Below are 20165 nucleotides of genomic sequence, written 5' to 3' on the forward strand. Positions count from 1 at the left end.
CGAGTGCGTCCCAGCATGACGGCACTGCCCTGCCCAGCGAGGGATCGCGCCGGACAGGAACCCGCAACGACCTTTCACCTCATTAAGGAGGTTGGGGTGGGGGGGGGCTAAATGTCACCAGAGCCCATAGGACAACGAATGGCTCAATAAGGAGGAAGTTACCCCCCCCCCCCGGAAATGACTGTAGAGAGGTGAGCGCCTTGTGAATGTATCTGCTTATTATACATCATAGGCATTTCATTTTATATTAACACATTCAAACAAAAGCACAAAATGACAAGGAATGACAAATATAATGTTACTAAAGTCATTTAATTTATGGGATGATACGGTTTTACATGTTTAACCACAGACACCAATTTCATATAATAAACTTGATTGAAAATGAAACCTTCCATCGAATGTTAGTTTGTTCCATTAACAAATGGAAAATGAAGCCAAAACACCAACAATGTGTGATTACTTGCTGTATTTTTTTGCTCTAATGGATTTCAATACACATAAGGGAGAACATTTAAATGTGAGTACTGTACTGTATGTGTTGTTTTTTTACATTTAGGCAATCTGACTTAGTCGCCCAGATGTTCCCCACATACACACATCTGGGAGAGGCTGTTATTGGGGCCCAGCAGTGTAAGAGTCTGTCAACAGTTGCAGTTAGCCCTCCTTTAAAATAACCATTTGAGGCCAGATATCAGTCTGCATGAGAACTTGAGGCTGCGTTTACACCGGCAGCGCAATTCTAATATTTTGCCCAATTATTGGTAAAACAGCTGATCTGATTGGTCAGAAGACCAATTAATGGAACAAAGATCAGAATTGGGCTGCCTGTGTAAGTAAACACAGCCTCAGAGCGTGCAGCACAATTCTACTTTTAAGGTAAAGTTATTGTCCATCTATGGTGTTTTAATTACCATAACAAATGTGATACTATTGATTCACCCACTGGCCTTTGAGCAGAGGTTACAGTTGTGTTTGGAATTCGGAGTGAGGTAGACACGAAGAGTACACACACAGGCTATGATCATGGTCATGGAGGGCCATTTAGAAGAAATAGCATTTTACAAAGGTTTAAATAATTTAATAAAATGCATTTACAATGAGGGGCAGGGAGCCAGGCTGCTGCTTTTTAAATGTCAGACCATTCCTCAACGTTTTATATACTCTTTAAATGAGCTTTCCAGCCATAGTGCTCTGCACCAATAACTTTCTATTACCTTGGGAATCATTACAACACTGGGGAAGTAAATCACCAACCAGTTCTCTATATCCACAAATTCTGTGGGTATCCACTAGACACCTTCCTTTCATGTACTTAACTAGTGTGCGTGTTCCATGCTGGAATTTACCCTACAACCTACCACGTGCCAACCATTTAATAAACTATACTCCATATTTTAGCATACTCCCGAGTGGAATTTATACTTTCATGTCAATGTAAGCTGTAATCATCACACAACTACCTTTTATCTACAACACTATTTCCAACTATCACACTATTTTCAACTATCACGCATTCACACACAATTTTATTTTATCGTTCAATCAGATGCTTTTATTACCGTATCAAATAAAACAGTGCCTCTGACAGACCACTACTTGTGCCTAAAATACACCACATTCCGATGCCTGCGTTCCGTCCTGGAATTCTAAAGAACCCAGGCGACAGGGCCTTTCGGGCCCCCACAGACAACAGGGCTTTCCAGGCTTTTTCCCCTGGGATCACAGCCCTTTCCCAGAAGCCCATCCATGCTGATTAGATGTACAGGGAAGGGGCCCCTCCCAGATCAAACGTGACCCTTGACCCCCAATGCACTCCTGTATTGTCTTTCTGACGGGCTCTCATTTGAGTCACTGTCATTGGCCCCCCGCCATCGGAACAATGTCATCAACCCGCCAGTGAAAAGGGGAAAGGGGGGGACTGGCGAGAGGCGGATGAGGGGGCGACATAGTTGAAGAGAACGTGTCGTCAGGCGCACAAAAAAACATGTCAGCCATTAGGAATGAGCACCGTAAATGGGAGTCCTAGCCAGTGTTACAGAGAATCAAGATTTACCTTGGTACGAAAGGCATTGAACTCTGGCAGAGACAGAAATATCATAATTGCTCAAAGAGATCAATGGGTCCCTGACCTCATAAGACAACAGAGATATTGCTCAGTGATTTGTACATTTTCATTCACTGAAAACACCCCTTTCAAAACACCAGTCAGAGAGCTCGAGTAATGCTCTCTGCAGAGATAACTTGCAGAGAATTTCCTATCTAATCCATAGTTGATTTAGGTTAACTATATGGACCACTTCCACTTCCATGTTCCTACTGTAATTAGTGTAAAGCCAAATCCGGTAATCTTCTTAATTAAAGCACAGACATGTTGATGAGATTTTTAACAGGACTACAAGGTTGCCTGTGGTAGTATAAGTGAATGTGTTCACTTCACTGTTAGTGGTTCTTCATGGCAATTATCTCATTTAATAAAACTATTTCTAACAAAGTGTTCCAGAGGTACTCAGTTTTCACCTTAAGCTCTGGTCCTACTGTAACTAAGATGAGGTCAGGAGTGCAGATGTCTTGTCTCTCTTCTCTCATATGACCTCCATTTTTGACTTCCGATATCCATACAATAAAACACATTTCTGCACGCTAAATCAACTAGCTAGAGGATTGACTGGAAAGGAAACAAGTATAAATGGATGTTTTGGAACTTAGTTTGAGAATAAGCACTTGTTCGTGATGGTTCGTTAATCGTGAACATGATCTTTTACGATGAATACTAAAAATGAAAGAAACATTGTTTTTTAATAGTATCTCTACTTCACTTTAATAGTTACCTTTCTGTGAGCGAACAAATTCAGCAAGTTCAAATAAAATTAAATATTGACATGACATTATAATGAAGTAGAAATAAATACAGATAATTACATAAATATGCACAAATGTCCTTGAAACCCAGACTAATACTGCCATATGGAATGAGAGGCATGGAGTATTTTATTTCAAGAGCCTGTTCATATCATCAAACACATTGTAAATGCATCATGCCGTACTGCTAAAATATGCACCCTAAACTCCAACAAGGAGCCAAGCTGTAATTTGTGGCTCTAGATAAAATAATACAACTGTGTTTTATTCTACACATCAAATGATCGACAATTCCACATTGCAATGAGACTTAATGCGTGTGGAGTTGTTTCAAGTAGGGTCAAAAGTTACACTCTTATTGGATTGGTCATAATCAACCCAAACCGTATGCCAGCTTGTCAATACTCATATGGAGATTGTTAGAAATGATATAGTATTTATTTCGTGAACAAGGTGTGGTGAGAAATACACTCACTTCCTGCTTGAGAGCTGTGTTAACAGGCCCTTAAAATAAGGTGTGATGTCTGCAACTTATGCACACACATTAATTACCAAGGAGGTTACAGTTAGCCTTAGGAATGACTAGGTGGGCTCCAGGCAGAGGTTGCGCCTAACCACAGGTCCAAGATCAGCTTTCACTACCCCGATCCCACTCAACTATTGAGAGGTAGAACAAAACACAGACCCTGGATCTGTGCTTAGGGCCAACATCCTGATGAATTAGAATGAGAATGCAGCCCTCCAGCCGAAGATAAAGGCGGGTGGGGTTTAATAGAGAATGAGGTAGACACATACGACTGGCTCAGAGGATAAGCTCCAGGTATATAGAACACTATAAACTCTCCCTGTGGTCGCAGGTACTGACTGTGTGTTCACAATGCTAGGACAAGGGGCATTCTCTTTCAGCTACAACAAAAACCGGTTTGTTGGTGAATAAATGGAACACACTTCAAAAGTTATCTTTACCGTAAAAAAAAAAAAAACTATAACACATTTTCTTCTAACATAACTACTTTTCTTTTTTTTACATAATCAATAATCAACTCATCATGAAAACAAATTGATTATGAAAAACGACTCAAAACAACAGGTGTTTAACATACATATCTCTATGTCACAATAGACAGTTTGTGACCGTAAGTTATTTTTGTTATTTTTTGTTGTTGTTGTTTACATCTCATTTCTCCCTTGTTTTGCAAAAGCACCATTGTAAGTATCACAAGTTAATGGCTAGTTGAGTTGTGTTTGTTCTAAGTGAGGTATGGTTGAGCATAGCATATTTTCACATGTGTATTGAGCACTGGTGAACACACCAAAATAAACTATTTACAAAGCGAATATATAGACATATCTAACAAGACATAAATACACTCATATCAAGCACCTTTTGAGCGGTGGGCCTTGGACCTACTGGTTTGGCTGGGTGCTTATGTCTGCGCTAATAAAAAGGAGGGAATCTGGGGCAGGACTTCAAGCTGTGGTAAAATGACTATTACCTTGAAGAATCACATAATATATCAAATAACATGGATATCACCTTATTCTACAGTCCACTTTCAGCTGGTGTTAACCTGTTCTTTACTGAGAAACCCTATTATTTCTTTAAGAATTGGTAACTAGCTGGCACATACATGACTAAAAAGTCATTATTAGTTCATTATCATGTAACTACCATTTTCGAGGTAATTTCTGAATAAATAACAGTGGACTGGAAAATAAGGCAGAAACATAAGATAATTAGTAACATCTCTATAATTAATAAGGAGCAATCTGCCATTGCTACATCTGTTTTTTGACTTTTAAATATGTAAGCTTGTTTCAGCCCTTTGTTGGTGAACAATTTAATTGTAAACAAAACACTGTATCAAAACATGGATGGTCGGTCCATGCATCCATAGATCTGTCCATGACTTCGACAGTGATTACATTTCTCCAGCCCCATCCCTCAGCTGTTTACTGAAACAGTGGTGGTCTGATGCTTTGTTATCGTTTGAACTGCAGATTGCCCCTTTAAGATCAATTGAATCCTTACAGTTATGATGGTCAATAAAGCTGTAGCATCAGAATGATATATATAGTGCCATTCCGAAAGTATTCAGACCCCTAAACTTTTTCCATATTTGTTAGGTTACAGCTTTTTTATTATTTATTATTATTTTTTATTTTTTTTCCCTCATCAAATTGACACCATAATGACAAAGCAAAAACAGGTTTTTAGAAATGTTTGCTAATTTATAAAAAGGTGAACCTTCACCACTAGTCTGAGGTCCTAAGCACTCTGGAGCAGGTTTACATTAAGGATCTCTCTGTTCTTTGCTCCGTTCATCTTTCCCTTGATCCTGACTAGTCTCCCAGTCCCTGCCACTGAAAAACATCCCCACACATGTTGCTGCCACCACCATGTTTCACTGTAGGGATGGTCCTCCAGACGTGACGCTAGACATTCAGGCTAAAGAGTTCAATCTTGGTCAATCTGTCATGTGCCTTTTCCTGAGGAGTGGCTTCCATCTGGCCATTCTATCATAAAGTGCCTGATTGGTGGAGTGCTGTAGAGATGGTTGTCCTTCTGGAAGGTTCTCCCATCTCCACAAAATAACTCTAGAGCGCTGTCAGAGTGACCATCGGGTTCTTGGTCACCTCCCTGACCAATGCCATTCTCGCCCCGATTGATCAGTTTGGCCGAGCGGCCAGCTCTAGGAAGAGTCTTTGGTGGTTCCAAACTTCTTCAGTTTAAGAATGATGAAGGCCACTGTGTTCTTGGGGACCTTCAATGCTGCAGAAATGTTTTGCTACCCTTCCCCAGATCTGTGCCTCGACACAATCCTGTCACGGAGCTCTACGGACAATTCCATCGACCTCATGGCATGGTTTTGGCTCTGACATGCACTTTCAACAGTGAGACTTTATATAGACAGTTCCAAGTCATGTCCAATCAATTGAATTTACCACAGGTGGTCTGCAATCAAGTTGTATAAACATGTTAAGGACGATCAATGAAAACAGGATGCAACTGAGCTCAATTTCGCGGATGAAAAAAAAAACTATTATAGAATAAGGCTGTAACGTAACAAAATGTGGAAAAGGTCAAAGGGTCTGAATACTTTCAGAAGGCACTGTATATCTCTAGAGTACAACAAAAATGATATAGTCCCAATAGGGTTGGTGTATTCACTTGGACTCTTTTTAGGTTATTTTCTTTGCCACGTGTAAAAACTATGAACAGCACCAACACTTGAGTATACTGTATCTCCATTATTTGGGTGTTTACAAAAAAAAAACAAGGCATCTTAAATTCCTGATATACAGAAACATTCATCAATATTTGCATATGAACAACGATTGACTGTGTGCGAATACAAAGAGGTATGACAGAAACGTTGGAGGTCAATGCTACTGTATATACAAAGGAAACCAAGAAGAAAATATCTTAAGTAATAAATTATATTTGAAAACAATATCTTACAAACTAGCTTTGATTCTGAAATACCAACTGATCCTGAATTTTGAACACTGACTAAGACTGATAACAGAGAAAGTGTTCTTATGGTCACAGCTGTCAATGAAGCATTTCAAATGTTGTACTTTTTGGTGTGTTTGTGTGTTTATTTTTTCTCTTAAGTGCAACAGAAATCAATTCCCATCTGTCTCTAGAAGGATGACCAGTCTCAGGCACCAAGGGAAAGGGTAAAGGTGAGGTGAAAAATGGAGTTTCCAGCATGTAAGTCTACAGACCCATCCTTCTCCCTCAAGTTGAATTCTTTGTTTGTTTTGCTTTGTCATGCTACACAGTTTAGTGGTGCAACTCTGTGTGTGGTGAAATGAGAGGACTGTTAAAAAAAAGAGGGGGGGGAAGAAAACAAAAGGGATATATTTACGAGCGTACCGAGCTCCATGGGTCTGTGCTCCAGTGGGGGTTAGACGGGCACGACTGAGTATTGCACTGCTCACGGTCGGGCGGTTTGTCAAGAATCTCACAGCTCAGATCGTTAAAGCGCTCTCCGTTGGGCCTTTGACAAGCCACGAGCCGCGTCTTTATTCCTCCCCCACACGGCTTGGTACACTGCAGGGCAGAACAGAAGTAAGGAGGAGTGTGGAGACAAAGTCGGGACAGTTGATTCACGCCATTGTTTATCTAACGTACAGTATGTCATCCCCACCCAACATACGCCTACCTATCTAGGACATTGAACACCTCATTTCTAACCTTTAACCTCTAACCGTTAGACATACAGCCCAGCAATTTCAGACAAATGGAATTATAGAATAATGACCGCTGTCAGAACGCCAATGTTCATAACGATGGGATGAAGTCATCAAAGTGCAACTAAACCCCGCAGTGAATCAGTGCTGTAGGGCGGATTGTGTTCTCTCACCTCTCCCCAGTTCCCATAGACCCACTGTGGACAGGGTCCGGACTCACAGGAGCGCTGCTCGATGGGTTTGGAGTGCTCCTCACAGTTGTTGACAGCATAACCATTCTCATCCTGGCACACCACCACACGCCTCTGGAAGCCGCCCGCACACGTGCTGGAGCACTGATGTCACAGGGAGGAGAACACCGTTTGAGACAGATGGATAACACACTCTCACACGTACAGGTGTGTGTGCACTAACTCAGAGACAAGCAAGTAGACATCCAAACACTCATACATGTACATGTACTCATCCATGCAAATGTATGGAGCTCATATATACACACATACCTCACTCAAACAATGGGTTACAACAAGAATATATTGACCAAGAAACACAGTGTCACATACTGCAGACCTTTGCACATACACACACCAGCTACAGTGAAACAAGTGCACACACAAAGACCAACACACCATTTTTTTTTTAAAAATACAAACAATAACAAACTAACATACAGTATGTGCAGTAAGGCACCCGTTGACAGACAAGTATACAAAAGCACACATCCATCATTTTTGCACGTGTCAGATTGACCTCAGAGACTATGTGCTTTAGGAAACTGGGAGGCATAATGCACTGCTATATTAAAACTCTTATCCTCTGGAAAAGGAAGGAAGAGATCCCAAGAATAGCCCTGGCTATTTCCCATGATCTTTTAAATAACACCAGCTATTTGAGGACACAGATTGCTGTGCAACTAACTGTAATAACCCCGTTTTGAATAACAGCTATACAGCTAGACTACTAACTGCCAAAACCATCAGCAAAAGCTCATTGACTTCTTGGGTTAGGATACATCACAGACAGACATCCTCATATAGATCAACATCAACACAAGACTGAGATAGTGCTCAGCTGTGCTGCCTTCCCACTTATACAATTGTAATGGGAGACCACTTAGGTTGTATGCATTCATTTAAGGTTAAGGAACCTAGGACTCCAAGATGATTGTAAATGGTGTCCGGCGTAAGAAACTCACCGCTCCCCAGGGTCCTGTTCTCCACTGGTGGGCCTGGACTCGCCCTCCACCGCGCCCATCGGCAGTCGTGGGCAGGTTATTGCGGGGGCCCCCGCTGGGTGAAGGGAGGGGCCGAGAGTCACTGGAGCGGGCAGCAGGGCACTGGGACATGGCACACTCCTGCTCTGTGGCCGGACGGTCATCAGCGTCACACTCCACTACGTCCACTATCTGATCACTGAAGTTCACACACACCACCTGGCGCGTGGTCTTCCCCTGCCCGCAGGATACAGAACACTGTGCACACACAGGCACACACACCCAGTAAGATACAAAGCATATAAACACAAGCAGAACTTGCTTCAGCAGCTTAGGTCAGTGTCTTGTCTCTTTAAACATGGCTGACCCAAACAGATCTTCCTTATAGAAAATAAAAGAGAGCTTCTGCCAAAGACTCATGCTGCTCCAATTATGTCTGGCCAAGTGGAGCAAACTGGACTGTATCTGTCTTGCATAAGACCTGGAATTATGCAACAACTGTCCACTGTACTGTACTGTACCATGTTACTGAGCCAGGGATTACACTGGCCAAGGGTTTACTGTCTAGGACTCAACAATGCTGCCTATTTCAAATAGGTGTGGATATTGCACAAGCATCTCCCAATCCGAAAAATGGTGTAGTTACTACACTTTAACAGGCCCTGTGTAGGCCTATGCACAAGTTAAAACCACAACACTTCGGCTGCTTTTACAGTTAGGTCTTATGTTGGTAGAACAGCCATTAAACTTCATGGCCTAACTGGGACATCCGCCATGCCATAGCTATCACTCCCTCCATCAGGGTTCATTTCCGGTTCCATATCAAGAGCATGTAATGTGAACGTTTAGAGTCAGAGCGGTCTCTCTCTGTGGCTCTGTTTGCTGTGGCCTTGGGCTGAGCTGCTTCCTGCCTGCCTGCCTGGAGCCCACTGAGTTGCTCTGGAATAAATAAGCAGTCAGAGAGACCCTCCCTCCCACAGCCTGTATCTAGCTATCTGTGTGTGTGTCTATGTGTTAGTGAATGTGTGTGTGTGTGCATTCGTGCGTGTGTGTGTTATGCGTGTGTGTGTTATGCGTTGTGGCCATAACTGCAGCATGGTGGGAGTATGACTAGTGCTCTCTGTCTGATGAGAAACATCTGCAAACAAGGACCCTAGCCCCTCTCTCCAGCCCCTTGTTCCTCACGCGTCCCTCTATCCCCTTGCCAACCCTCCAAACACACCAAAGCCTGTTTCATCTCCTCCTCCCCTTGGACCAGAGAAACACACAATCACACAAAGTGATTATGAACAGTGGTCTGAAAGGTTCAGACCACAGCTAAACAAACCTCAGATATTTTAATCCACTGAGCTGGCTAGAGATTTCATTGTGAAATACAACTTAATGAACAGTGCCGACAGAGCATATAATGGTTGTCAGATTTCCCTCTCGAAGAGTTCACTTTGGAATTGAAGGTTAAAGGCCCAGTGCAGTCAAAAACTTGATTTTGCTGTGTTTTATATATATTTCCACATTATGAGGTTGGAATGATTCGTTAAATAAGAAATAAGAAAGAGAGTTCCAAACCTCTCTGCCAATAACAGCTAGATTGCAGTTTTCCCCTACCCACTTACACTACATGACCAAAAGTATGTGGACATGTGCTCGTTGAAAATCTCATTCCAAAAACATGGGCATTAATATGAAGGTGTTCGTTTGGGTTGACGTCAGGGCTCTGTGCAGGCCAGTCATGTTCTTCCACGCCGATCTTGACAAACAATTTCTGGATGGACCTTGCTTTGAGCATGAAACGGGAAAGGGGCTCCCCAAACTGTTGCCGTAAAGTTAGAAGCACCGAATTGTCTAGAATGTTGTTGTATGGTGTAGCGTTAAGATTTCCCTTTACTGGAACTAAGGGGCCTAGCTCCTCTACAAACCTTTACAGTTGGCAGAGTTCTCCTGGCATCCGCCAAACCCAGATTCATCCGTTGGATTGCCAGATGGCGAAGTGTGATTTATCACTCCAGAGAACACGTTTCCACTGCTAAACAGTCCAATGGTGGCGAGCTTTACACCAATCCAGCCGATGGAAACCCATTTCATGAAGCTCCCAATGAACAGTTCTTATGCTGACGTTGCTTCCAGAGGTAGTTCCGAAATCGGTAGTGAGTGTTGCAACTGAGTACAGACAAGCTCTTCAGTAAGGACATTCTACTGCCAATGTTTGTCTATTACTATTGCATGGCGGTGTGCTCAATTTGATACACCTGTCAGACATGGGTGTGGTTGAAATAGCCGAATCCACTCATTTGAAGGGCTGTCCACATACTTTTGTTAATATATTGTAGACCACTCCCAGACAGTCCTAGCACAATTCTTGCTTGAGAATTTGCTCTGTGCTAAAAAGCAATTATTATACATTTTTGACAATTTTAATTGAAAACAATCATGGTAAGGTGCATAATTGTTACTCAGAAATGATTTGATATTGAGATAATAACAGCTGCATTGGAACTTTAAAGAGATTAGTAATGGATATAATGGATATATGGATTTAATATCCTTAGCCACAAGACCCTGTAGTAATGTCAAATATTTTAAGTGTACATGGTAAATGCATTTAACATTGGTGGTTGATTGAACAAAAATAGGTACTTACAGATGTCCATTCAAGGACCTTCCACTGTCCGCAGGCCACTACAGAGCACACCTCCCTGGCCGGGGGCTTGGCCAGGTGGGAGCAGGCAGAATCCTCCGCAACCCCACCCTGGTTGTCACGGCAACTGACATAGCGCATCCGGGTCCCTTTGCCGCAAGTGGCGCTACACTGTGGTGGATATGGAGGCAATTAGTACAATTGTAGTACAATACAGTACAGTACAACACACCGAGTATGTAATTGCTTCATTGAGTGGTGGGGTAACTGATAGAACGAACCTGTGTCCAGGAGCCGAACCTCCACTGGGTTTTGTGTGGGAGGTGGGAGGGCACTTTGGTCCCCGGCGGTACCGGGTGACTGATGGGACACTGGGTCAGTTCACAGTCCTACAGGGACAACCATACACATCCATTAAAACAATTACAGTGACAGAAACACAGCCTACTGTAATGTCATCTACTTACTGTGCAGCTCCAACAGAAGTGTACCCATCATCAGACTTAAAGTAACAGTGTAACTCTGACAGATCCCAGAAATACACAGTGTTAAACCCCTCCATCAGAATAACCTGATGCCTGTCATAACGTGTCACAGTGGAGAGGTATCCCAGTCTCCAATGCCCACACTGGCGTGTTACTGGGCTCCTCCTTCTTCCGCCGTGCTCTCCTCCCCAGAGCCCTCTCATGACCTTTGACCCCCTAGTTCTGGGTTGAGCAGAGAGGTGAGCAGAGAGGGGCCTAACTTAGGTATAGTTGTGTTACAGAGGGCTCCACATTCCACACTCATCCTCCGAGTGGAAATAAACAGGACCCTGGCAGCCAGGCAGGCTGGAGAACACAGCCTCCGCAGCCTTACACTAACACAGTTAAATACATTGTAAAACATGGTGGTGGTGGGAATAATAAGAGAAAGAATGAAGGAGGCAACCAAGACCTGTCTATGACTGTGGGTGTGTGTTGATGTATGTGCGTCTTTATATAAATAAAGGGGCCAATGTGTGACATCAGGGTCAACATTTCAAAATGGTTAGATATACATTTAAATATGATTTTCTTGCAGCTTCCCATGTTTAGTTACAGGAATAAAAGTATAGATAGGCACAATGAGACCATAATTACACTTAGCAACAACCAAAAAATAATTCAGAATATCACTGCGTTTCTTTGTCATGCTTAGTTGCCAGGTCTTTTTGTGCTTTGGTCAAATTCTCTATCATTTAAAGCCGTGCCAAACATTCCTGGACAACGAAAAGGATAAACAACAGCATTACTATATGTTTTAATAGTGAATATAATAATATAATATAATGAAATAATAATAATACAATGGGTTTTGTCAACAAAATCATTGACAATAATAATAACCAATAATGAAATCATTATAATCAGTAAACTCTTCAAGCATTGTGTGTGTGTGTGTGTGTGTGTGTGTGTGTGTGTGTGTGTGTGTGTGTGTGTGTGTGTGTGTGTGTGTGTGTGTGTGTGTGTGTGTGTGTGTGTGTGTGTGTGTGTGTGTGTGTGTGTGTGTGTGTGTGTGTCTGAAAACGATTATTTCTTCCTCCGTCTTTGTCTCTTCCACTCCTTGAAAGTCCATTGCAGCTGGAGGGGAGGAACCTTCACTCCTCTCCCCCAATGTGCTTTGAGAAGGAGGTGAGGAATGGGGTAAACAAGGGGAGAATCTGAATTGCATTTCCTTGATTCCTCACGTCCTCTCTCCTCATCTCCTTCTCAAAACCAATTGGATAAGAAGGTGAGTGGGGAAGGACCTCTGAGACGAAGAGAAGAGGAGCGAGAATGCAATGGATCAAGAAAATGTCATTAAGATTCTCCCAATGACAGAGGAAGCATGTATTTGACAGCTATTAAAGCACCCATGCAGTCTTTGTAATTGTATTTTTAAATCATCACTGTATATCTAATAAATCAGTGTTTATTTAATGAAAATAACTCCAAAGTATTTTTCATTTATTTCCTTGAGCCTCCTTTGGTCCTTAAAATGCTCAGATTGATCATGTGGGCGATAGGAAACTAATGTGAAGATATTTACAAACACACCCTGATTGGCTGATAGGATGGTCTAGAGTCCACCCCCTTTCCCAGATGAACAGTCATTGGTCTATGATAATCATATCACATTATGATGTCATGATGTGGGCCAAAAGTTCCATCCCACCTGAACAGAAATTCCAGACATTTTTGGAACAGCTCTTACACAATAAGGCCATTATTATAATTTTAACAATTTCAGAGTTTTATTTTGACCTCATAGTAGGGCCGGGACGATGCCAATATCATGATACTCATTAGTATCGTGCCAAAGAAATAAAACACTTTGCGGATTTAACTTCTTTAGGAAAACACCCCTAATGTTGGCTACAAACACCATTAAGTTGTCATCCAGAGTCACATGCATTTATTTTCCAAGCTATACAGTAGCACACAATATTTCACATACAGCAGGTTTTCAAAGGACCAAAAAGTTTGGTCTGCTTTGTGTTCAAATGTTTGCCATGGAAAAAATATTGCAATATTGATATCGTCCCGGCCCTACCTCATAGTGTGTGTGTGGAAATCTCTTTAAAAAACAGACCAAAATCTTGTTTTTAAATGCACTGCCTTTTAAACATTTTAGACAGTTCCAGGCTGACTGACTGACTGCTCTACCATAATACCCATGGCTTGTCCAGAAACAACACCTAGCCCCTACTGCCCAGAGTCTAGACACTTCTGGAGATCTGAGAGGGATTGATTGGTGGTGACATGGTGAGAGCTCCACCTTACCCTCTCAAAGGCTTGGTGGAAATTTGTCGGTATTGCTTACACCTGTCCAATCCTCTCAGATCTCCACAAGTGTCTACGATAGGGGCTGCTTCTGGACAGGACCCCACAACTCTCCGGACGTGTGGTGGACCAACAGCACCACTCAAGGCATTGGTTGGATGTTTCATTCCATTGCTATTCACACCCACGACACCCTACCAGGCTGATCAGACAGTTCTGGGAAGCTGAACACAGTCTCTACCATTCACACCCTTACTTAATACACCTAGTTAGATGTGCAACCACTGACTAACTATAGCTACAGTAGGGCTGTATCTCTAGTCTAGCGATAGATACGGTTGTTCATACCCGTGGGAAGTAGGGATGCCGAGGGTGCTGCGGCACCCCATGAAAAATCGGAATAAAAAACATATATTACTAAAATGTTGTCGATTTATGGGGGACATTTTTTACCTTCACAAAAGTAGTGCACTGGGCCTTTACTAGTCCTGTATTAGCGGACCAATATAGTCATCTGTAACATGGGCAAAACAGTTGGAAGGGTGAAGTCCTACTTTGAAAGGACAGGAAGTGTTGGCTGTGCACTTAACCAATGACAGGCATTCCATATTTAACCCCGTCTACATGTGAAAATGGAAATATTATGTGTTTTTTTGGTTTCATATGCAAAAATGAAAAACAAGCCATTTTCTTCTTCTATTTCTATTCAAGAATGGCTAAACAAGCCATTTTCAATTTTCCGATTGCACCATTTTTACTCGGAAAACAAACGATCAAACAGTGACTCAAACAGTGGCGTGTATTCTTGGGAGTCAAGGGAAGCCAGGCTTCCCCAATTTTTTTTACCAAGAAAGATAATGTATCTTTCGTCTCTGTTTCCAAAATGTCCTTCAATTCACAACAGGCTGAATGTATCTCACCGGAGAAAGTACCCGTGAGCAAAACAGCGCCCCTCTGTCTCAGTATGTGTAGCCCATCTACCCAAGGTAAGCCAGTGAGCATTTGGCCAGTGAGCATTTGGCCTCCCTTGAGTATTAATGGCAGATCCATGGCAGCTATGAATGGCAGATCCATGGCAGCTATGAATGGCAGATCCATGGCAGCTATGAATGGTAGATCCATGGCAGCTATGAATGGCAGATCCATGGCAGCTATGAATGGCAGATCCATGGCAGCTATGAATGGCAGATCCATGGCAGCTATGAATGGCAGATCCATGGCAGCTATGAATGGTAGATCCATGGCAGCTATGAATGGCAGATCCATGGCAGCTATGAATGGCAGATCCATGGCAGCTATGAATGGCAGATCCATGGCAGCTATGAATGGCAGATCCATGGCAGCTATGAATGGCAGATCCATGGCAGCTATGAATGGCAGATCCATGGCAGCTATGAATGGCAGATCCATGGAATGGCAGATCAGGCAGCTATGAATGGCAGATCCATGGCAGCTATGAATGGCAGATCCATGGCAGCTATGAATGGCAGATCCATGGCAGCTATGAATGGCAGATCCATGGCAGCTATGAATGGCAGATCCATGGCAGCTATGAATGGCAGATCCATCCATGAATGGCAGCCATGGCATGAATGGCAGATCCATGGCAGCTATGAATGGCAGATCCATGGCAGCTATGAATGGCAGATCCATGGCAGCTATGAATGGCAGATCCATGGCAGCTATGAATGGCAGATCCATGGCAGCTATGAATGGCAGATCCATGGCAGCTATGAATGGCAGATCCATGGCAGCTATGAATGGCAGATCCATGGCAGCTATGAATGGCAGATCCATGGCAGCTATGAATGGCAGATCCATGGCAGCTATGAATGGCAGATCCATGGCAGCTATGAATGGCAGATCCATGGCAGCTATGAATGGCAGATCCATGGCAGCTATGAATGGCAGATCCATGGCAGAATGGCAGATCCATGGCAGCTGAATGGCAGATCCATGGCAGCTATGAATGGCAGATCCATGGCAGCTATGAATGGCAGATCCATGGCAGCTATGAATGGCAGATCCATGGCAGCTATGAATGGCAGATCCATGGCAGCTATGAATGGCAGATCCATGGCAGCTATGAATGGTAGATCCATGGCAGCTATGAATGGCAGATCCATGGCAGCTATGAATGGCACACCAAAAAAAAAGTGTCAAGGGAAGACAGTTTGGATTTGGTTTCACACCAATCACATCATAAGCCAAACGTCATTGAATTGTTGCATCTCACCATGCTGTTGTCGACCGGTTGGTTGCTAGCTTGCTAAAATTGTCCCTTTCCTAAATTAGCCATGGATGGAGATAGGGATTAATACTTTTTAATAAGTTTTACTTAATTCTCTGTACTGGCCAATGATTATAATGGTGATTGTGATCCAACCATAAATGAATACATTGTGCCCCTGGCCTGAGAGGATGGAAGTTCAATATGTAGCTAGATGTCGTAGGCTAATGTTAACTAGCTGGATTGGAGCAAGTTAGGCTAGCGAGCAAGCATTTTAGCCAGGTAGACTAGGACAACAAAGCGCGTACTGCATGGCAGAGTCATAGACCATTTAGGCAACATGAAAGAGGAGGATGACATTGGCGTTTCTCTGGGAAAAAAATTCAGTCTCTCGATGTGCAAAACTGATAGAGACAAACCCCAAGCGACTTACAGCTGCAATCGCAGCAAAAGGTGGCGCTACAAAGTATTAACTCAAGGGGGCTGAATAATTTTGCACGCCCAATTTTTCAGTTTTTGATCTGTTAAAGTTTGAAATATCCAATAAATGTCGTTCCACTTCATGATTGTGTCCCACTTGTTGTTGATTCTTCACAAAAATATACAGTTTTATATCTTTATGTTTGAAGCCTGAAATGTGGCAAAAGGTCGCAAAGTTCAAGGGGGCCGAATACTTTTGCAAGGCACTGTACAAATGCAACTATCCCAAAACACAGGTTGTAATATGGCTTTTTGTGGGAGGGCCTTGGGTTCCCGGGGATTTTACACATGCACCGCTACTGCGATCAAAACGTACACGGCCCGTATGTAATCTTACCTCAGGAATGTTGACATAATGTTGTCCAGGACATAGGCTAATTAACTTGACAGCCACAGCAACATAGACACCAACATGTTCTGTCAATTCTCCAGATCAACGTTCATTTCTGTACTCTGGCTGTTGTTCAATCGCATGCTGTATCACACCAGCTTTCAATAACTTCATAATCCTTTCCTGAATCGGCTGATCGTTTCCCCACGTAACTTAACAGCTCGGCATCAAATGCGCATCGAACAACTATCATTTTTGAAGAACCCTACTAATTGACAGTATCGATTTTTGTTTGTTCAAGTTCCTCTTTCTGTTAGAAAAATTCGATTTTGCAACCCATCCATTATTTGGGGTATGTGTGTCCATGAAAACTGTCATCACACCACAACATAGGGAGATACGAAATGCTATGAGGTTACAGTACACCTCCAAGATCTCATTACAAAAAAAAGAGTCTGACAGCAACATCCAGGAATTTGACAGGATCATGTTAAATGTGCAATTGAATTGTTACATTCTTAGTATTTGATATAACGACAAACAGCAGTAACATAAATGTAAGGAAAGAAAGGTAGTGTTTTATGTCACACAATTTTTGCCAAATCTGTGAAGACAAGAATCCAAGCATGAGAAAGAGTTTAAATATAGACTTTGATTCAACTCATTAATTATATTGAATATATTTATGTTCCACCCATTATATCTTAATGTATTCACAATTATTATGAATGACATTGCAACAGCTACAAACAGTCCACTACAAGAAAAGATCACTAGTACCCTATTTTATAGAAAGACCCATGTTGTGCACCCATCTGCGGGTAGGTGTGTATGAGGCAAGTGTTCAGTCATCGTTGTGTATTCTTTTGTTTTTCTCCCCTCCTTCTCACTGGTCAACTGAGGTAGAGACAGGCGTCCTGAAACATAAGCTCCATTCTGTCGTCTTTCCCCCTTTTCCAGCCCCGGAGTGGTTTAGGGTGTGCGGCCTCGGAGCTGACTTCACGGATGACTGGCTGGAATCACAGGGAGATGAAGTGACTGGTTCAGGGTCACTGGGCATGATGGCTGAGTCGGGAATTAAGGCCTGAACCAGGGGGGCCTCCCTGTGACCGGAGTCTCAGCCAGTGTTTATGGCCCACCCCACCCCATCACAACCAACCCCTCCACACCCCATCACAACCCACCCCTCCACACCCCATTACAACCCACCCCTCCACACCCCATCACAACCCACCCCACCCCATCACAACCCATCACAACCCACCCCTCCACACCCCATCACAACCCACCCCTCCACCACCCCATCACAACCCACCCCACCACACCCCATCACAACCCACCCCACCCCATCACAACCCACCCCTCCACACCCCACCCAACCAGGACCCGCCCGCCATGCCGCGGGAAAACGGTCCATCCTACCTTCCCACTATTAGCATGAAGAAGAAAGAAGCAGGCCCTAATAAACTAAATTGATGCACGAAGAGGTTCATAAAAGTAGAGGCTCATGAAATGTGTGACGATTACTCCGCAACTGTTTGTGTTCACCATCTATGTCTTGGTCATGACACTTCAACAGAGCGGGAATTGTCTTACTGAAGAGGTTTTTCAGATAGGTTCACATAAGGTGTTGACAGACAGACATTAAGGTGGGAAACTATACTATTACACTACACTACAAGACTCTATACAGACAATCAATACAGCTAGCAGACTGTAGGTTTAATTTACATAACCAAGGTGAGGACATTTTCCACAAATAATCAAGGAATGTTTTGCCTCATCACCAGTCCTGCCCCATGGCCTACTGTTGCTGCAAAATCTTTCTGTTTCTGGGGTTCGAGCCAGCTTCCACTCCCCCTCCATCACCCATCCCCAGACACCCTCCTGCTCCTTGACAGGAGCTGTTGTGCGGACCTGCCGTGGACAGGCCCTCCTTCCTCCTCCCTCATGCTTGGTAAGGGGATGGACTGCTGGAGGGAGACAATCCCAGCTATGTGTCTCCGTCTGGGGGTAAGAGCCAGCACAGCCCCCCTCTAACACTTGTCTAGACAACAAGGCCTTATTGAGTCCAGGTGGTAATGGACTGGGTGTGGGACTTCCTTCCTACCTCACAGTGCCAGTGACTGTACCTGTGTCTCAGCCTGCACGGGGAACCCCCCTTTCCTCACTATAGAATTGAACACCATTCTACAACTGGAGGGGATAGAGCAGGTCACATGGTCAGCTCACAACCAAGCATTCAAGTAGTGTGTCAGGAGCGGGTTAGGGTCTTGTGTGGTCTACTGAGTCTGACAGTCAAGCCCTGGGTGGCCTAATACTGAGAAAATTGCATGTAGGCCTCCCTAAAAGATATATTCTCACAAATATCACTTGAAAGGGCAGTATATAAAAGCATTTTCACAAAATGAGAAGGAATCCACCCCATGGCTTTCACTTATCCCGTGTCAATTGTCCAGATCAGTGCAGAGGAGATGAGTAGAAGTTCTAGAGATGTTGAGATGGGTCTTAGTGGACCGTGTCCTTACCTGAGTGTCAGTGGGCCGCGTGGCAGCGTTACATTCAGTGTCGTCCATGACGGATCCGTATGACCCCACAACGCACTTCACAGCTCGCATCTGGTAGCCGGGTCCACACGAGGTAGTGCACTGTGTTCACCAAAGAGAGAGTAAGAGAACAGAGAGATATGAGGAATGAGAGCAATGGAGAGAAAGATAGAGAGGGAGAAAGAGAAAGTCAGAGAGGGATAAAAACAAGCCAACGTAGCAAATCTTCCCAAAAATGAGTAACTGAATGGAAAAGAAGTGACGAGCCTGGTCAGACTAGTGCCAGCAGATAACAGCCTTCAGGATCATAATGCATGAGTAACTCATCTACTTTCCACTTCTTTTTTCCACTGTAGCCAAGTCAGTGGGTACACACCACACTCTCTTCTACCTCACTGACTCCAATGAAATGAGGTCAAACTTGTGTGGCAGCAACTTCAGCTAAGATTCCGCGCGCTTCATTAAACAGCTTCAAATATACATTTAACATGATTGCCTATGCCATGGTATAGGAACACCTAATCTCCCATCACACGTTTAGGCTTACAGGCAGTTTGCACACACAAGCTGTGTTAAGATGAAGTGCCCAGTTTTGATTTGCAAAACGTTGCGACACCTTGCTACAGGATTGCTACAGAGAAGTTTTTTTTTGTTTGCGTCCTGAGAGATATAAACTGGCAATGCATTAGCAAGCATAAATATAGGGGAGTATGTCGACACAGATTGTGTACAGATTGTATATGCTTATTTTGGCACGGTCAGCAATGTGCCTAAACAGCAGAGTAAATGGGGGACAGACTAAATGAGTGGCTTGTCTTTCTCCTGTCATTGCTCTACATCTGGAATAGTGGAGGCTGCTGAGGGGAGGACGGCTCATAATAATGG

The 20165-nt window shown here is 43.3% G+C and overlaps 1 protein-coding gene across 1 annotated transcript in view; it reads right to left on the reverse strand.

Moving 5' to 3' along the window:
• LOC124031423 (A disintegrin and metalloproteinase with thrombospondin motifs 9-like) overlaps window positions 1–20165 on the reverse strand; it is a 74394-nt gene that overhangs the window by 24892 nt on the left and 29337 nt on the right. The window contains exons 23-28 of the mRNA XM_046342647.1: window positions 19263–19382; window positions 11192–11299; window positions 10914–11081; window positions 8258–8533; window positions 7236–7397; window positions 6746–6922 (exon numbers count right to left, since the gene is read on the reverse strand). Coding sequence (XP_046198603.1) covers window positions 6746–6922; window positions 7236–7397; window positions 8258–8533; window positions 10914–11081; window positions 11192–11299; window positions 19263–19382 — 1011 coding nt within the window. The remainder of the gene's footprint in view (window positions 1–6745; window positions 6923–7235; window positions 7398–8257; window positions 8534–10913; window positions 11082–11191; window positions 11300–19262; window positions 19383–20165) is intronic.

The sequence above is a fragment of the Oncorhynchus gorbuscha genome, linkage group LG03, assembly GCF_021184085.1.
Source record: "Oncorhynchus gorbuscha isolate QuinsamMale2020 ecotype Even-year linkage group LG03, OgorEven_v1.0, whole genome shotgun sequence".
In the NCBI taxonomy this organism is placed as follows: domain Eukaryota; kingdom Metazoa; phylum Chordata; class Actinopteri; order Salmoniformes; family Salmonidae; genus Oncorhynchus; species Oncorhynchus gorbuscha.